Source organism: Henckelia pumila, chromosome 1 (assembly GCF_033568475.1).
Source record: "Henckelia pumila isolate YLH828 chromosome 1, ASM3356847v2, whole genome shotgun sequence".
Classification (NCBI taxonomy): domain Eukaryota; kingdom Viridiplantae; phylum Streptophyta; class Magnoliopsida; order Lamiales; family Gesneriaceae; genus Henckelia; species Henckelia pumila.
In genome coordinates this window covers 122,025,895-122,046,034 of record NC_133120.1, presented here as the reverse complement: position 1 = coordinate 122,046,034, position 20,140 = coordinate 122,025,895, and the positions used below count along the sequence as shown (strand labels likewise).

Below are 20,140 nucleotides of genomic sequence, written 5' to 3'. Positions count from 1 at the left end.
GTCAACTTGTAATTTTATATCTTAAACAAAAAAGCAGAAGCAAAAAAAAAAAATCAAATTTTAGCTTCTTGCTATTGGGTAAAAGTTGTAGAAATTAAAACAAAATTTAACATTCACAAACACTCAAAAACACTTGTATGCAACTAGAAGCTAAGAAACACTTTATAGAAGCTCTACCAAACACTCCCTAAATGTCTTCTTCCATTTCTGGGTTTGACCTTTTTCTAGACTAAAACAGTAAAATATGTAAAGATACATATATGATGCTAACCCTAATTTGACAAAATTACAAAGAATACAAGATTAAAACCCAAACTAATCAAAATATATATATTATAACGTATCGAACGATTATTTTCCCTAAAAAAAAAAAAGGGAAATGTGACTGGTTATATTTATAGAAGGAAATGAATGATTTCCCTTGCTTTCATTATTTACTTTTGATCACATATAGAACGATTAGATCGATTGGCTTCTTGGATCATATCTATCTTGATTCAGTGTAAATTACACAAACCCGTTCATTTTTAATCTACGTTTATAAATATATATTGAGTTATATATTGGAAAGAATAACAGGTATGTCTAGCATATGCCCTTCAAATTTGTAATTTTATATATTTGGTTATATATAAACTTATTTAAGTATCAATCCCATTTTTGGGCTTGTTTAGTATATTATAATATCATATAATCTTTTTTCATTGCCGATGACAAAAATATCAAAAGTCAAATGATCATCATATTTGAACATTTATAAAAAAAAGTGTTTTATAAAACGGACCCTTAATTAAATTTTTATAATATATAAATCTCAGGTAATTCGGGCAAGCAAATACAACTCGTGTAATTGTAAATGTCCTCGAGTGATATTGTATTGTCATATATATCCATGAGTTAGTTCACAAACTATTACATGCATGTATTTTTATTTACACAAGGGGTCCTCCCTTCAAATACTCCGTGTATGCCAAAGCCACCAGCCCCACCATGGCAAGCCTCCCATTCCATAGCTCTGCGTCCGACGACATCAACCCACCCGGTCTCGATTTCGAATCCGCGCTTACGCCTTTAAACAACGGGACAAGAGATGCGATAGAGAACAGAATAGTCGTCCCGATGAACCACTTGTAACCCCCGCTTTGTATCTGTGAGAAGATGTCCTGTCCTCTGGTTAATTCCACTGCAATGGCGGTCGTGAATCCGAGCATGGCTAGGCGGCCATTGATCCTCTCCGCCGCAGGCCCGTTGAAGGCCATGATGTCTGTCGCCTTGGTGCTCTCCTGCAATATCATCATGTAATTTGAAAATAATTTAAGTGAAACCATATATATATATATATGCACCAAATTGTACTTTTGATCTGAAAGTACATACCTCAGGTTGTGGCGGCGGCGGCGGAGTTGAAAACACCTGTGGCGGAACTGGAACGGCTGCCCTTTCTTTCTCTTCACCAACATCACCACCATTCTGTTAAATCCAACAACTATTAATTAATATTCTTAATTTCAAAATATATACACCATGATGAACAATTAATAATATTGTATTAACCTGATCTGCCAGCTTGCTTCGAATTGTTCTGAACTTCAAGTCCTTTTTAAAATATGAAACATTACATCTCAAAGGAGCAAACTGGCTCAAACCAGCGATTCTTGAACTCAAGCCACCTCCGCAGATCACTTGCATCCCTGTTGCCATACTGTGTATGTGTTTGTGTGTTAATTAAAAAACTTCGGATTTTTTAAATGTTTTCGAAGTTAGAAATGGATTTTGTGTATGTGTTTAATTTGAATATGAGAGTATATCATATGGGCTTTTTTTATTTATAGGTTCATGGGGCAGAACAAGATGGTGGGCAGTTTTTAGGACACGTAAAATGGGTAAAATCTTTGCAACATCGTACGTAACATGGATTCAATGGGCACCGCACAGCTTGCAATTTTTTTTCACGGTTTCGATTTAATTACATAATAATTAATTAAAAGGAGAGTATGCGTTAGAATGTGTTGGTATTTACTCGGATTCATGGCTACCGTACACATTTTCTTTACGTGCCTGTCTTCTGTAGCAAATCTTGTCACGATTTTAGGGCACGGTTTTCAATGTTCGAAACAGATCTCTTCTTAAACCATACATTTCACTTTATTTTTTAAATATATATATATAATATTTATTTATTTTTGCCGGCTCTGATTTGTGTTCCTTGCAGGCCTTGCATCTGTCCCTTCATCAAGAGTAATGGTTGCCACGTTATTTCATATAAACTTTTAAAATATTTTTAGTTATTTAAAATATTTAGTTATGAGATATTTGTTCTGTGACAAACAATCATGGAGTCAGGATTTCGAATCCATCAGGGTTCGAATTTTTCGAGGAAAAAAAATAATACATAATAATTAAAATCAGAAATAAGATATTTTTATTCACAAAAGTAAATATAGCATCAAACATATAACATATATAATTCAAGATTTTATTTCTAAAACAAATTGACGAGTTATCCTCGGCACAGCTCCAACGCTGCGCGCAGCAAAGAAGCTTCAATGGGGGTGCCTTTTGGCGCCCCACCTCCTTTGCGCCCAATATGGCGCAGACCAAATTTTTTTAATTTTTTTATTATCTTTTATTTTGTTTTAAAAATATTTAAAAATTATTTGATATTATTTTAATAACTAAATATTATGAAAAAATTAATATATAATCATTTAATGTAATCAATAAATAATTTATTATTAATTTAATTTTTAACATTTAATTAATTATTACATAATTATTTTATAAATATTTGTATTTTGTAATACAAATGCAAATAATTAAACTTATTTATAAAATATTATTTAATTAATAAAAATATTATTTATATAATATGTAAAAATATTTATTAACGATAAAATATTTTTTTATAATCGTGAAATTAATTAAATAATTTGTACAAATATGTTGAGTAAAATTAATTAATATATGTGAAATAAAAGGAATATTCCGAGAATATTCCTTTTTGTGTAAAATTTGGTGTAAATGGGTTGGAGATGAATGTTGTGTTTGGTACAAAAATTGTACTATTTTATGGCAAAAAGTTGCATCAAAATGGTGTTTGTGGTTGGAGATGACCTAGAAAATAATCTTTCTAATTCGTGATAGTCAACTGCATCAAAATATTCGATTGATACATATCTTAAAGAGTGAGAACTGAGAACAATGTTAGTTTGCAATAATTGAAGACTCTGACTGTTTTTACAAACTTTTGCATTTTACAATCCAAAAATTATCAATTTTGTAAAATAACAGATATTAAATATATATTGTCTTTTTGTTTACAGTAATATTAAATATATTGTCGATCTATGCTTTAAACTTCTACACGTATTTGACGTCAGATTTTTTTTTAAATCACTATAGCCAAATCTTAAATTTTTGAAGATTGGATCGATTTGAACTGATCTTTGAACTACGATGAGTAATTCAAGATGAAAATCTTCAGTGTGAGCTCATGAGTTGTTATTATCAACCGAATTATAGTTTTTCTCACGTGTCAATGTTAATTGACCAATAAACAGTGGCGACTTACTACAGTTGCTGTTACAATGGATAATAACATTAATGTTAACTTCAAAAGTAAATATATCAATTTAAAAAATTGATGTTTCTTTGATTAAATGTTATTTTTAGCAATCTCGTTGATTTCTATAGCCTCCGAGAATTGATTTCTATTTCATATGTCAAAAATAAAGTTGTGAAGTTGGTGCTCAAGATGCATTAACATTATTATAGAGAAATCAGATGATAAAGTGAGCAAATAGAAGAAGTTTTTTCTTCATCATAAGTAAAAAATATTTGATGGATCAAAACATATATATCAAACATAACAACAAATTTTTGTTTACCTCATTAAAACAATTGTCTAACTCTCGAAGTTATAAATCTGTTACTTCATAAACCTTTCAATGCGTTAATATTTTTTTATTGGGCCATTTTTCAGTAATTCATCAAGATCTCAAAATTTGTATTTATTGTTATTAATTCAAAGCTTATCATGTTATATGTATAATGCTAATTTTTTTAAAAAATTCAGGGGACGATCGCACCCTTTTGGTACCATATAAGGCCGCCACTGCCAATAAATATATGCGAGAAATAGGCAAGTTGACAGATTGAACAAATATAGAAAATGGCCGAACTGGTATGTAAATAACGCAGATGTGTTTATGAATGTTCAAAGACTTAACTGCTCCTACGCTAACTTCTTCCACTTAAAAAAGGATTCACCAGAAGACTTTGACCTATACAACACCTTATATACAACTCACTCCAATCGTAGGACTTATCATTTGCCCAGATCAAAACTCCTAGTATACAAACAAGTTAAGACACCACGTCATAATACCAAAATACAATAACAAAAGAATCCTTAGATTCAAGCGGTAGATCAAATCCTTATAAGAAGTAGGCAGTTGAAAGATGATTCTTGATCCTTAATGATCTTTGGAGATCTAATAAATCAAAATGAGTGGCTGAAGTGAGCAAGCAATATAATTGGTTCAGAATGCTCGAAAAATGTTTTAAACAACTTGAATATGTGCATGTTTTTATGTTATTGTATATTTGCTCTTTTTTTTCTCTGTCTTCTTTCATCTCTCTCTCTCTCTCTCTCTCTCTCTCTCTCTCTCTCACACACACACACACACACACACACACACATATATATATATATATATATATATATATATATCAATATCTCTTGCAACATTCGTCTGTGACATTAATGCATGTCTTCATTATCTCTAGATCTTAAATAAGTCTTTGTAAGAGCTTTTAATGAAGTTGCACATATTTTAATGAAGATGTCTGAATCTTGCGACAACTCTTATATTTGAAATAGGTTTTGAGCAGTCGGATAATGTATTCCAGTATGCCCGATAAATTCATTTTCTCAGTCTTGATTTTGGATTGTATATATGAACTAGCTTCTTCAATTGGTCTTGAGCTTCATGGATATGATTTCTGACTAGATTGCTTAATCTTGGATTGATTGATTTTCGAATGGACTACTTGAAATATATCTTTGTGTTTTGTCAAATATCAAAACTTATTCTGAAAATTTCTCTCTTTTTGGTTTTTGATTAAACTAAGCAGCTCTTCTTTCTTTCATTGATATATTCTTCGAAAATCAATTATTTCTGTTCAAACATTCTTCAAGCAATTCCCCTTAATGTGAAATATAATATATTCATTTGTATTTCTTGAAGAACTTAAAAATTATTTATTACGTCTCCTCGATATCTGCAATTCATTGAAAATAGTTACCATGAATAACTCTTCACATTTTCCAAATAATTCTACAAATAGTTTAGAATTACATAAATTTGATCATATCAACAAATTCTTAGCATAGTGATGATGGAAGTAATTATCAAATAGTACATAAATCATTGTTCATCAGAATTTGATGTCCCTAAAGGCTAAGGTGGAAATGCTGCAAATTCATAGGGTTACTCCTTATCCGTCAGTCAGAGCTGGATGACTGTAGTGACCCACACAGTGATCACGTACTAATCAGAGATTTAAACATGCAATTAAACAATAAATAACCTTAATCAGAGTAAATGTGAACTTAAAAAAAATAAACCAATACTAGAAAGTAAAGCCTAGTGGTCAACCCTGTCATTCAGCCTTGTTCACCACCTAAACTCCTTGACTTTAGGAATAATAACCTGCATCTGCCCCTTTGAATGGGGTAACCAGATAACAGAAAATAAACGGAAGTGAGCCTAACATGCTCAGTACGAGAGTATGAGTATACAGTATTAAATGTGCATGAATGCAAATGAATTGGGTACCAAGATACTCAGGTCAAGAAACTAGCTCATAGACCGGGCCTAGGGTATATAACACGATGCGCCGTCGCATTAGGAGATGTCTTCTATACCCAGTGGATAATGGTGACCTGATACTTGTACAAGTGTCCAACCATAACAGTGTCCTGACACATGACTTACGTATTCAACCATTCAACTCGTAGGGTGAGCGCCCTACTACAGGATACTTCTAAGTTAAAGACTCAATATGCTCATGTATGCAACATACAGTCATGACATGCTGTATATAAAGACATATAAAACATGCAATCACATAATCCATGCAAACACATAATACATGCATACTCAATCTGGATATCTCGAATAATACTTCTGTACCTTACTAAGGCAGATCCTAGAAGATCTCATCTAGGTCCAAGCCTACCATTAATCACTATAATGCATAAATACCATGCATTATCTAACATGCCAAACATCGTCTAACAGGCTCTAAAAGCCTTAATTAAACTATATCCTACTCCCTATTTATTATAGGGAACCAGAGTCATACCTTTGTCCGTTGTCAGCCCGCTGATGCCGAATGCCCCAGAGCCTAGGCATAGCCTAGCTATGACCCCTGGATGTCTCGCCAGAGCTCCTCCGCTCGGCGGCTACTACGGACACTGTCCGTTATATAAAAACTACTATCTAATCCAACTCTTAAAATAATAGTACCCAAAAGCTCTTAAAATTGAGCTAACATGGGCCAATGAGAGGTGAGATGAGCATTTGAAAATGAGGCCTAGGACCCCTATTTATAGACGATGATCGGAAGCTCCGATCTCCTGATCGGAATCTCCGATCTTTGCATGCATGTAACGTGTCCATCGTCTACAATTGGAAGCTCCTATCTGCACTTTGGAGGTTTCGATCTCTGACCGATTAATTCGGTGTCTACTAGCAAGTGCACTAGGTCAAGTAATAGTAAAGTGGACAGAGAGTCCAAGTATCGATCCCACAGGAATTGTAGTCAATTCTCAAGAATTAATTATTTTACTTAATCTAGACAAAATCATAAAGAGCAATTTGATTTAAATAAAATAAGAATTTAAAATAAAAACTGCTTAAGAAATAAGAATTAAAATAGTTGAAAGAAAAATTTAATTAAAATGAGACAACCAAGACACACGTAGGCACCAAACAAATCATGTAACATGTAGTCCATTCAGGACTCAGATTTAATCTTAAATTACGGGAATTCTCCTAACTTGTTCAAAGGTCTATTTCTAGAACAATCAAACCTATTCAAATGTTGACGGATTAATCTTTCATAATTCTAATAAAATTTGAATGCATTAAATATTTGTAAAATTTAATTTACACCCAAACCACACACTGAAACCGAATTCTATTTTTAGTCGATTTTACCATGTGTTGATTATTAAAGTGAACAAAATCAATCACTCCTCTGTCGACTTGTAATCAATTAACATGCAAGCAAACAGTTGATCATACTATCCACAAGACAAATATGAATCTAAAAATCAATAAAATAAAATCAAGTCTTAAAAATCTCAAACAAACATCCAAGTTTTCTACATAAATTTGTTCGGCCCAATCACGCCGTCTTGGTTGAAGAAAATCTACTCAATAATTGAAAACAATGATTCAAAAATAAAAGAAGGAGAAGAAAAGAAAAGAGAAATATTCTCTCCCAAGCCTTGTAGCCACCTCCCTTGTGTTGTCTGCATTCTGGAACCCTTCATCTGATGATAAAAAGCCTATTTATATGCCCCGAATCTTCAAAAGATTGCATCCTTCACGAATAAGAGTTTCCAAAAATAAAAAAGTATTCACGCCGTCTTGCTAGGGTGCCTAAACATGCGTTGGGCGAGAGATCTTCTGTTTTATTTTTTCACGCTACTCCAGGCTCGCTAGGGCACCTGTTTGTGCGCTGGGGCAAGCCTTATTCTGCCATCTCTTCATTAAAATATTCCAGCTCGCGCATAAATCATGAAAAATTTATAACTTGAGTTCTAACCGTCGGATCGAGCTGAAATTTGGACAAAAGTTTCATATATTTTGAACATCATTTTGAACGATGAAGATTGGATTTGGATTTTTCTATCATTAAAAATAAATTTTGGACCATGACTGATCCGTAATTCATTCTGGCGGCTCTTCTATTGCCCCAAAATCATGAGTTCTTCACAAATTCCTACAAAAATCAACCCGAAGAATGAAATACACATGCATGAAATAATTTATAAATAAAACACATAAAAACACATGTGAAACCAAATGAATGCAGGACAAATAAACCTAAAAAAAACACCAAAATATGCACACACACACAATGCACTTATCAATCTCCTGCATAGAGCTACGTGTATAAGTTCTCATGCCACGTCTCGGGTGTTGCAGATCGGAAGCTCCGATCTCAGGATCGGACGTTCCGATCTCTCACATTGCTTCCGAACTACCTCCATTTCTTTCGAACTGATCGGAGGATCCGATCCTGAGTTCGGAATCTCCGAACTGTCCTTAGCCCAAAACTTCATATTTTGTCCGATTAATTCCAAATTAAGCCCATAATCCATTATTAACTATTTTTACTTAATTAATCTTGTAAAATGGTGCTGGGCTACTATAGTGACTATCTCGAATAGAGAAAAAAAATAAAGCAACGACTTGGTATAAACTGGTCTGACGACATCTTAAAGTCTAAAAATGTTTCTCTTTTGAAGTTTGTAAAAGAGCTTCAGACACTAGAAAAATTCAACTTTTCTCCATGTTGTCAGGAGATATCATCAGGTGAACTAGTCACCTGGATGTCTTTCTGAAAAATGGTTGTTGAATGGGAGATTGTCATTGTACAACATAATCTTTGAATTAAATATATTTTATCTTCCTTATTTTAATTTGCTGTATATTTTGTTTTTATGCAAATTATATATTATTTTTAACTGTCTAAAATTTATAAATATAATCACCGATATTGAAATAAGACAAGTATAAGAGTAAAAAAGCATATTCATTTGTTTGTGGTGTGTCATTTGATTGTAGTCTTCAATATGCTAGAAAATCATTTGGTTCATCTAGTAGCCTTCTATGGAGAATAACAGTTCCCCTGAGACTGATATCTCTTTATTTGTTTTTGTCAATTGTAAATGATGTCAAAAATTGTTCTATGATACCCAAATTTACGTGAGTCATTGATTGATTAGTCATTTGGTAATCCAAACTTGAATCAATCTGACTGCTTTTATTGAATATATCCTATAATGTTCGTGCTTTGTGTTTAGTGTACTTGTGAGATGAATAATATGTGTCGAATTTTGAATGATGTACATAAGAAGAATTTTGAAATGAATGAAGTGTTCAAGAGTATACAATGTATGATTTTATTCTTTTTGCATCATAATTTTGTCTATATCTAATGTGAACTAGTCTTTCATGTGATTTAAAGTTATGTTTTCCAGTCATTTGATCTTGACTAGATTTCCAGTCTTTCTTTTCACATGAGTTTTGTGGAACATAACCAATTACAATTTTTTTAAAATTGCTCTAGCTCTCCACTTTTTCAACATTTTGTGAGGAATGATTACTCATGGATTTGACAAAATGAATACATTTTCCTACACACATATTTAACTTTGGTTGGTATCAACTTCAGAACTGCTTGTATCTTCTTTAAAACCTAGACCAGTCTTATCATTACATGGTCTTTGCAGTTCATGAATTGTGTTTAGAGTACTAACTGAAGATTTATTCCATGTTTGAATTAGCTCAGTTAATTTCAAGTTTTCTGATCTTAACTGCTATTTCCCATCATGTAAATCATTATTTTCAATTTTAAGCCTAGCAATTTCTACCTCTGAATCAGCTTTGTTTGGAAGTTCATTTTGCTTTGCCTTAACTTCTTCAAATGCTAAACATAATTTGTGATATTCATTAGCCATTTCGTGTAGTGCATTAGCTAAATCTTCTTGTGTAAAATCAGTGGAGTTGAAACTTAGTACCTGTTCACTTGTAGAAGAATTAACAGGCATCTGTACACTAGTAGAAGGACGGTATTCATCATCCATGAAACAAAATCTTCTTCTTTGTTTGAACTCGATGAGCATCAAGATTCTTCAATATCTTCTATTTTAGAATTCTCAGCCTGTTCAGTCTATTCACTTTTGTCATGCTTAATAAATTGCTGCCAAATAATTTTTGCAGTAGAACATGTTTCCATAGTTTTGATTGAACATTTATCTAAGGTGGTGTTTCAGAAACTTTTGGCAATCTCACTAAAAGCGGAAATTCAAGATGAAAATCTTCAAATGTGAGCTCAATTGTTATTAGCAACTGGACTATAATCTTTCTCATGTGTCAATGTTAATTGACCAATAAATATATGTGCGAAAATAGGAAAACTAACAGATTGAGAAAATAAAGAAAATGGCTGAACTGGTATGTAAATAATTCATATGTGTTTATGGATGTTTGGAGACTTAATTGTTCTTAAGTCACCCCTTCTTCCACTTAAGGAAGGATCCACTAGAAAACTATGACTTATACAACGTCTTCTATACAACACAATCCAATCTTATGACTACCGAAATACAATAACAAAGGAATCCTTAGATTCAAGCAGTAGATCAACTCCTTATAAGCAGTAGGCAGTTGAGAGATGATTCTTGGCCCTTAATGATCCATGAGGTCTGATAGATCAATATTAGTGGCCGAAGTGAGCAAACAATATAATTCTTTCAGAATGCTCGAAAAATGTTTATCTTAATTTGGTCGGTTAGATTAATTGAAGCCCTTCTCTATTAAGGTCGATCCGTCGAAGACAAACAAGAAGAAAGAACCAGAATACTAGACAAGAAGAGGCTCATATAACTTGATGACCCTACTATCATCGAAAAATCTAACGAGACCTCTAGATGATACTTAATTGAAGAAGCCCAAGGGTTGTGCAATATAATAAGACTGAAGTGGCTCAAACTTATCGTATCCTGTGGAGTAAGGGAGGTTGTTCCATGCTAGATCCATCCTATAATGATGTGTCAGTTTATTTTTTAGACCAGGAAAAAGAGCAAAGATTTTAGGTGATAGGGCATAGCGAACCAATCTGTTTTCCCTGCCCTCGGTTCAACTCAGCTTGTTGCAAAAATCTTTTCTTTCTCATGCAAACACTCCAGATCTGCACTTCCTTTGTAGAGGTACTCAAATTGGAACAATGATTAATTTTTAGGTTTCGTTGTAAACCTAACTTGTTACTTCCAATTACGTAAATCATTAGTTCAAACCACGTCCGAAGCTAGAGTTTTCTTTATTAGCACATTGCTCTTTGCCCGATATGGAGATAAGAGCTCCAAACATGTAGAGACTAAGAAAATTATTTATGGGTTATGCCATAATGAAATACATGTCTCCTTGATCTCTTAGAAAACCTTCTTGATAGACTACTTTCACCGAGGCGGGAGTGCATAGCTAAGACAAAATTATCACATGTCTTTTATTTATTAAACCTTTTTTTTTTATCTCAAAGACAAAGAGCTACACGCAAATTCTCATTGGATCTTAGTGTTTTTAACATCGATCCATTGGCTTGGTGTCCTATCTCTTGTATAGGTTTGGTATCATTGATTACCAGTGTGGGAGTAGCTTACGCTAATGGATTCGGAGGTGATAGAAAGGTGTGTGGGTACTATAAAGCTATATTTGAGCAATGCTGATTGATTATGGAAGATATGGCAGAACTAGGGAAACAAATATTTGAATCTTGTCTTTTGGGTAAGGTCCTATCTACTAAGGTTGTTAATCGAGAAACCTTTAAGGTACAGATGCCTAGGAATTTGTAGGCGAAGAAACAGGTAGACATTGAGGTTATTGGAAAAATGTTTTCCTTCTTGATTTTAGCTCCACCTCTGATCGTCGGCATGCGTTACTTGATGGGACATGGTCTTCATTTAAGGATCTTGTAGTTTTGAAAGTAATTGTTGGTTTCCAAAAGCCGACATATATGAACTTTGATCTTATACATATGTGGATACAATGTCATAATGTTATGATAGATTTCATGCACCCGACAATTCTTCGGAGTATTGGGAAAAGGATCAGATAAGTTATTGAAATCGATGGAGGGGATAATGGGAAGTGTGCTGGAAAATTTGATAGAATTTGTATTGAGATAGATATCTCAAAGCATTTGAAGAAGGGGATTTGCGTCCAACCGGAGACTACGAATGATGAAATCTGTATACTACTTATGTATGAGAGGTTGCCTAATTTTTGTTATTATTGTGGAAGGATAGGTCATTTTTAGAGAGATTTTGATGATAAAAGAATTGAAAATTATGAAATTACTTTGGTAATTGGTTACGGACACCTGTTTCTTTGGGGTAAACAATAACATCATCTCCGAAAGTCAATTTACCAAGGAATGAAAGATGTGAATCTCCAAGTGTGCCCTCTTAAACTGAAGAAGATGGTTTTATCGTGCCTTTTTTGAAGGGGACGCATCATATGAATCAAACTCAAACTTCTTCATCCAAAGGCAAAAGGCAAATGAAAATGGCATTTTAGTTGCCGAATCTTTGAATTCATCCCAAACAAAAGTGCATACAACTCCTATTGAACCAATGAAACTTCATCCTATTGTGATAACTAAGCAAAAGGATCCAAGTATTATGAAAGCGAGGCAGTCAAACAAATGAAGTAGAAACAAATGGAAAGGAGAAAGAAACATATCCCAAAGGCTAGTTATGATAAATCCTCTCCTAAATTTGCTTCCAAATGTTCAATCGCTGAATAAATTGGTTCTTCTGAAATTCGAAATGTGCTCGTGTTTAGGACATATCAATAGGTGAATTCATCATTGATTTCGCGGTGACTGCGGAGCAAACCCGCCAACAACTAGTTTGGAATGCATGGGGGCTTGAGAACCCACGTTCAATTCGTAAATTGAAGCTTCTTATCGCTGTAAGTTCCCCATCGATGTTGTTTTTGTGTGAAACAAAATTGTGGGCTTCCCAATGTTGTATGTAGGCCAATAGGTTTAATTTGGATCACCTCATGCTTTTTTGGTCCAAAGTGTTTTTCCTTCTGAATGATAGGACAACATTTTCTCAAGGAGAAGCTAGTAAAGTGTCTGATGAAGAATAAAGATGTCTTCGCCTGGGTTATATCTCTAGGGTCTGAGCCACTTTTACTGACCCTATGGGAGGGGAGAACAATATCTCCTTGCTTTCCTCCTCCATGGCGACTGGGATATTTTCGTCTAGGATTTTCCCCTGCTCCCCTCCGTGTGGTTCGAGTCGGTCACAATGATCTGTCTTGACCACTTTCTACTCTATCCAGACTTTTTTTTACATAGAACTTGCAAGAAGTTTTTTTATCCCCTTGCACTTCGCCGACGTCACTTCCTACTTGGAATATTCTGGTGTAGGGCAGAGGCTACAACCTATAAGTTGTCATAACTGATCTTCCTAATATGAATTTGTATGTTGACGGTGCATCCACAACGATGAAACTAACGGTTCTCATTATCCTTATATGTGCTTTTCCCAAAGTGAACGGTATATTAATCAAACCTATAGGACTGATCGCATGTCTAGTGAATCCAAACAACTCGGTTACCACTGGTTCCATCTTGAACTCTCCCAAATCCATCTGTTTTGTTGTTTTTTGGAAAATTACATTAACTGAGCTTCATGAGTCTAGGAAGATTCGTTCCAAATCGTAATTGGCCACCATGGCCTTGATGACGAGCACATCATTGTGAGTTTCAGATTTGTCTTTCAAGCCTTTTGGGCCAAAGGAGATGGTCAGGCCCATCCAAACTATCTAGTTATCGATTTCCATGTTTGTCAATTTTCGAATGCTAGTCTTCCTTGCTCTATAAGAATCCTCATCCAATGGTCCTCCGGAAATCATGTTAATGACTCATTTCGCCGGAGGGACGGTTCTTGGATGTTTCCGGACTGGTTCTGGCTCAGGCGTTGAAATTTACCCTGCGGTGAGTCTAGCCTCCCTCTTTTCATAGTATGGTCGGGACCGTTCCGACCCCTTTTTCTCGATCGATATCCTCCCCCTTGTCGCGCCAGTATATATTTCATCCTTGGGTCTTGCTGAATTATTCTCTCGATCTCTTTCTCCAATTGTTTACAGTCATTGGTAATGTGCCCATATCCTTGTGAAAGTCACAGTACTTATCTAATTTTGGCTTTAGGGGTCTGTGTTCACTACATGGAAGTCTCTGTATGACCTATCTATCATCACAAATTTGGAGTCTGCGGACTTTTTTCATCCTTAGGGGAGTGAAAGAGGCGATCTGCCCCAGCAGTTCGGGTCGAGGTAGTGGTCCGCTTCTCTGAGGTATGATGGGGGGCCTAGTATTTTTCGGGATTTTGGGCTGATCTTTCTTCTTATTTGATTGAGAGGCTTGTATCTCTTCCAAATTTACGTATTTCTCAGCATGAGCTAGTAACTCATCGTACGTGATGGGAAGTTTTTTGATCAACAATTTGAGAAAATCCTATAGTATGCCCTTGGATAAAGGAGCTAATGAGTAAATCGGTTATGGTAGCCGGTACCTCGAGGACCAATGCGTTAAATCTTCCGATATATGCCTGTAATCCCTCTTGCTCTCGTTGTATAACAGGGAAAAGGTTAAAAGTAGTTGTAGGGTGTTTCTTGCTACATGCAAAGTGATGGAGGAAGGCTAAACTAAAGTCCTTGAATTTGGGAATCTCCCCCGGACGGAGTAGGTTGAACCATTGCAGGTCTGGCCCTATCAAGGTGGTGAGAAAGACCCGACACTTGATAGTGTCCGAATATTTATGTAGCATTCTCGGAGCGAGATAGGCGCTCCTTCGAATCTCCCTTCCCTTCATATTCCCCAAAGTGCGGAAAATAGAAGTTTTTGGGTAGTTCCGCAATCAGTACCTCTGGGAAAAATTGGACGTTTTGGACCAACGATGTTGGATCTCCATTCTGATTTTTCTTTTGAAGTTCCATCTCTTCTTTCAGTGGGGGTTGATTTTTCCCATATATTCTTGATAACACTTGTCCAATGGTGGCAGTGATCAGTTGGGTGAGTTTCGCCAGGTTGAAGGCCGGACCTCCCCCATTCTGGTTGTTTGGGACTTCTGCTCCTACCATCTTGACTCTTTTCCTTCAAATTCACACAAACAGTGCCAATTGATGAATACCAAAATTGCAGTCGTGTTTGGTTTAGCAGAACGGATCTTCAAATCTTTCAACACACGGTTCGGGTTGGATGTTGCGTATTTTTCACTCTCAAGCATAAGATGTCAAGTTTTAATATAGAAAATGAGTCCAAGTCGATCCCACATAGAATGAATAAAATGATATTATATCAAATATTTGCAACTAATCAAATCCTAATCCTATGTAGAGCTACAAAGAAGGTTTGAGTTTAATAAAACTAAAAATTGCAAGAATTAAAATTTAAATAACCACGAATTTGTAAGATAAATTTCAATAAGAGATGAATGCTAGAGGTTCGATTTCACTTGACTGTCTACCACAATTTATTTATAATAATTATTTAATTATAAATTCATCAAGTTTATTAGCCAATAATCTCTATTATTTTCTACTATCTCTCTCAAGTTCTAGCATAAATTCGTATTCAATAGCAAACTCAATATCCCTATCTAAGCTCAACTATTAAATTTGATAAATGACACAATGATTCTTCTAATGACTTCTATAGAGTTATATGTCTCTCGAACAATATAAACACCAAAGATGTATTTTCCTATGTCGTATTCAAAATCTTCTCTCTCAAGTGATAAATTCAAAATAAAATATCATTCAATCCATGGCCAGTAAACTGAAAGCATTAAAATCAGGAAGAATACAAATAACATGTGCGAAGAATTAAAATATATAAATCAAAATATCCAAATATTGGTTTCCAGTCAAGATCTGTTTACCTCTAGACTAAGAATTAATTAGTTCATAATAAAATTTAGCAATAAAACCAACATGTTTTTTAAACAATTCATCAAACTAAAAAAATAGAGTTCAAAGAAAAACTAGAACGAAGTAGAATTAAGCTTCTCCGTCGCCGGACGCCGTCGTCTTTCGTCTTCATACCGAGTTCTTGTGCTCTTCAGTACTTCAAAAATCTTCAATAACTATCCTCTCTGTATTTTTTGAATGCGTCATGGCTCCCCTTCCTCATGTGCATAAAATCTCCTTTTATATTTGTTCATGAAAATCCCACGATCGAGCCCTAGAATCAAGATTCCAAAATTTCCAAAATTCTATTTTGTTTCCATATTTTGCACAACCCGCATACGAACTACAATTCTAGCACAAATGCTTGAGATTTCACTTAGAAGCTTCTTTCTTCATGTTTATGAGAATGCGCAGATGCGGGAGAATTAGGCGCAACAGCGTTGATGTTTCTCATGGTTCTAACTTTTGCCGCATATGCCTTAAATTGTACCGCATATGCGGTCCTTTGTTTCTTCAATTCTCTGGCTTTTCACGCTTATGCCTCATTTCTCGTGCATACGCGCCTCTTCTATTCCACACTTTCTGGTTTTTAGCGCATATGCTTCACTTTTCATGCATATGCGGTCTCTTTTTTCTCAATTTTCTGGACTTTGACACATATGTGAGCAATTTAGCAGATTCCCATACTTTTTCTTCTTCAATTTCTTCTTCTTTTCATCTATATTTTCACCAACTCATGAATCCTCCTACATACATATAAATGACAACAAAACCGCATAACTCTGCTCGAAACAACGTAAAATTCAATAAAAATCATAACTAAATTAAGTACATAAAATGCACTTATCATTGGATGAATAACTTCACATACAAAAACAAGGTTAGGGGACACTAATGTGTGTTCGGCATGACCCCTCTAATGCATAATTAGTGGGTGCTCAGAATATGAAGATTGTATTAAAGTTGAGAGAACAAGAGAATATAATTGAGTGAATGTGTAAAACCATAAGAAGTACCTCGTATATATAGGGCAAGAGGTGTAAGTTACCTTAATAGGGTATAATTCTTATTAGGGCAATACTCTACTCAAGGTACGAGACTAGTGTCGGTAAGAATCTATCAACACAATGGCTGGGATTCATTAATCGACCTAATGATCTTAATTCAATCCCAAATTTATCGAGATCCACTATATCTTCATGTTACAGATTCTCAAGTGTTTTCAATTGTCAAGACTTTTCCTTGTTGGGCTCGGGTAGGGTATACCCTATCCAGATAGGGCTCGGCCTAATGGGCTCAACATTTAGGGCTTGGACCATGATTATTATATTTTTATATCAGTTGGGCTTTTTTCATGCTTGGGTTTTACGTATAATAGGGAAGAGTAAATTTTGGGACACTTTTCTAAGTATCGGTTGTGTGGTTCAGGTCGGGCCAGATCCATATATATTTAGGGGCATCAACGTCCTTATTTAATTTAAAAACTATTATTCAATTACATTATTACAAAGATGTATTCATGCCTTTCCTAAGCAGTGTGGCTTTCTTCATTTTCCTGTTCTTCTTCATCAGACTCTTCATCACTTAAAGACGTATTCATGCCTTTCCTAAGCGTGTTAGCACACTCATTTGCATAATGTCCAAAGCCTTGACACTCATGACATTGTACCGTGTCTAACTTCTTTGGTACTGATTTCTTCTTCTCTTCCAACATCATTCGAGGCTTAGGAGTATCAGTAAGCTTTCTTGGTGACGGTTTTGGTCCAGTAATTCTCAAAGGCTTGCTAGGAAACATTGGAGTCTTGAATTTTTTATCCGTCTTTCTTGTCTCTTTCATCTTCATTAGATAATAATTGAATTTCCTAGTTATGAGCGAGATCGAATCATCCTCTAAATCAGACTAATGAAATTCTTGGTGGAATTGAACATACTCCTCATATGAGGGCTTTGAAGCTTGAAGTGATATTGATTTCCCTTTATCCTTCTCTTGTGCTGTAAGGTTCATCTCAAAAACCTGAAGGATACTGATCAGTTCAGTCATCTTCATCTTTGAGGTGTCTTTCACTTTCTCAAGCGCCCAAATTTTCCCATTGAATCTCTTTGGCAAAGATCGAAGAACCTTGTTCACCATACTTTCACTAGCAATAGGTCCTCCAAGAGCATGCGCCTCTGTAGCTATCTCCCTATGTCTCTTATCATAATCAGCAATAGTCTCATTCTCATCCATCCTGATATTCTCAAATTTTGTTTTTAATAATCTCAGTCTTGTTCTTCTCACACTATCAGTTCCTTCACAGTGTTCTTGAAGAGCTTCCCATGCATCCTTAGCAATAGTGCAGTCAGCTATGAGTCCAAACATTCTCATATCCACAATAACATATTGAGTAAGTTGCAGTGGAATATAAGTTAAACGTGAATAAAATAAAGGGGAGGGAAGAGCTAGGAAAAAAAATAATTAAAGACCAAATATTATGTGAAAAAATTAAAATTGACACAACTCGCAAATTAAATTATATAAGTGTCTTTAAAATATGGGTTTTCCTGACATCTCATATTGTCATTATATTATTTTTTTGGTGACACTTATAGAGTTGACAATAATACCATTTAATGACATTACATAATGTCACCAAAGCTAAGTCGATATTAGAATAGATGACATTTTTGCAGATGTCACTAAAACATTAATGTCACTAAAAATGAAATATAATGACATTCATGAATGTCACTATAGGCATTTTTCCTTGTAGTCTAGGAAAAAAAATTAAAGATCAAATATTATGTGAAAAAATTGAAATTGACACAACTCGCAAATTAAATTATATATCTCAGTTTTGTAAAATTAGTTCAAAAATTTAATATATAATATTACCATCATAAAGAAAGAGGACAAAATCGCAAAGAAACATTACGAAAAAAAATTCCAATTTTCCCAACATAAAAAAGATACAATTTTTCCTACATTCTCAAAGGAACCATAATTTAATTTCGCATCCTAGCTAACTTGAAAGAATTTTCTCGAAGGCATGTAAAGAAAACATGTGCGGTGCATATGAATCCATGTTACTCCCGATGCTGTACAAATTATAGCCAATTCACGTGGATTTAACCATACCCACAATTTCTCTACACTAAAATTAAACCCCATCTATAAATGAAGCTCCAAACTTCATGGACTGTCCCATATTCAAACTAACTAATTAAACACAACTTTTATACAGAAACCAGCCCTAGCTATTTTGAGTCCATTTCAACAGCTAGCTACTCTGTTCTGAAATTCGACCTTGTTTCTTTGCACACGTACAATTAATATGGCAGCTGCAGCAACAGGGATGCAACTAATTTTCGGAGCCGGCTCGAGTTCGAGAATTTTTGGTTCGAACCAGTTCGTTCCTTTGAGAAGTGCGCCACTCTTTAAGAGGAACTTGAAGTTTAGAGTCCAAAGCTGCATGTCGTCTGAGGTAAATTAAAACATATAACATAATTGTCAACTTTATAATGTAATTAAATATATATTAATTTTTGAGTTTGTTACATAATGAAATATATTAATTAATTAATTAATTGTTGATTCAAACAGGATGGTGATGATGTTGTAGCTGGGGAGAAACAAAAAGCAGCAATTCCAATTCCACCTCAGTTGTTCTCAACACCTCCCCCGCCACCGCAACCGGAGGTACGTACCGTACGGTTAATCCATATCCTATAAATTAATTAATTAATTATATTTCTTTTCAATTACTTATATATACTAAATATTATACATTCAATATGTATGTATGTATGTATCCCAGGAGAGCACCAAGATTAGAAACATCATGGCATTTGACGGGCCAGGTCCGGAGAGGATCAACGGTCGGCTAGCCATGATCGGATTCGTAGCAGCAATTGCAGTGGAATTAACCAGAGGACAAGATATATTTTCCCAAATACAAAACGGAGGGATTCCGTGGTTTCTGGGGGCAACTGCTCTGCTATCCGTAGCATCTCTTGTCCCATTGTTTAAAGGCGTTAGCGCGGATTCGAGATCGAGGGGATTCATGACATCCGATGCAGAGCTTTGGAATGGAAGGCTTGCAATGTTAGGGTTGATAGCTTTGGCTTACACGGAGTATGTCAAGGGTGGGACTCTTGTGTGAAAGTTTGTTATATATATATGGGCATGTTTTATTCCATTATATATAGCTGTGTTTAAATAATTAATTATTATGTAAAATATTCAAATCATATAGTGATATTTTCTAGTGAGAATCTATTATATATATTAATCTTTACATAGTTGCCCTCCTCCCGTTCTGGCCACTATTATATGGATATATATATATATATATATATATTATATGAATTAAATATAAAAT

General features: G+C 34.7%; 2 protein-coding genes across 2 annotated transcripts; one reads left to right on the top strand and one right to left on the bottom strand.

Annotated features, from left to right (window-relative positions):
• Nucleotides 1-827: 827 nt before the first annotated feature.
• On the bottom strand, nt 828-1,758 carry LOC140876238 (early light-induced protein 2, chloroplastic-like). The gene is made up of 3 exons (XM_073280146.1): nt 1,555-1,758; nt 1,378-1,470; nt 828-1,283 (listed from the first exon to the last, which is right to left on the bottom strand). The coding sequence occupies exons 1-3, from the start codon at nt 1,699-1,701 to the stop codon at nt 933-935; spliced, it is 591 nt and encodes a 196-aa protein (XP_073136247.1). The 5' UTR covers nt 1,702-1,758; the 3' UTR covers nt 828-932.
• A 17,238-nt stretch (nt 1,759-18,996) lies between these two features.
• Nucleotides 18,997-19,921, top strand: LOC140876382 (early light-induced protein 1, chloroplastic-like). Its single transcript, XM_073280336.1, has 3 exons — nt 18,997-19,243; nt 19,363-19,458; nt 19,577-19,921. The coding sequence occupies exons 1-3, from the start codon at nt 19,094-19,096 to the stop codon at nt 19,919-19,921; spliced, it is 591 nt and encodes a 196-aa protein (XP_073136437.1). The 5' UTR covers nt 18,997-19,093.
• The last annotated feature ends 219 nt before the right edge of the window (nt 19,922-20,140 follow it).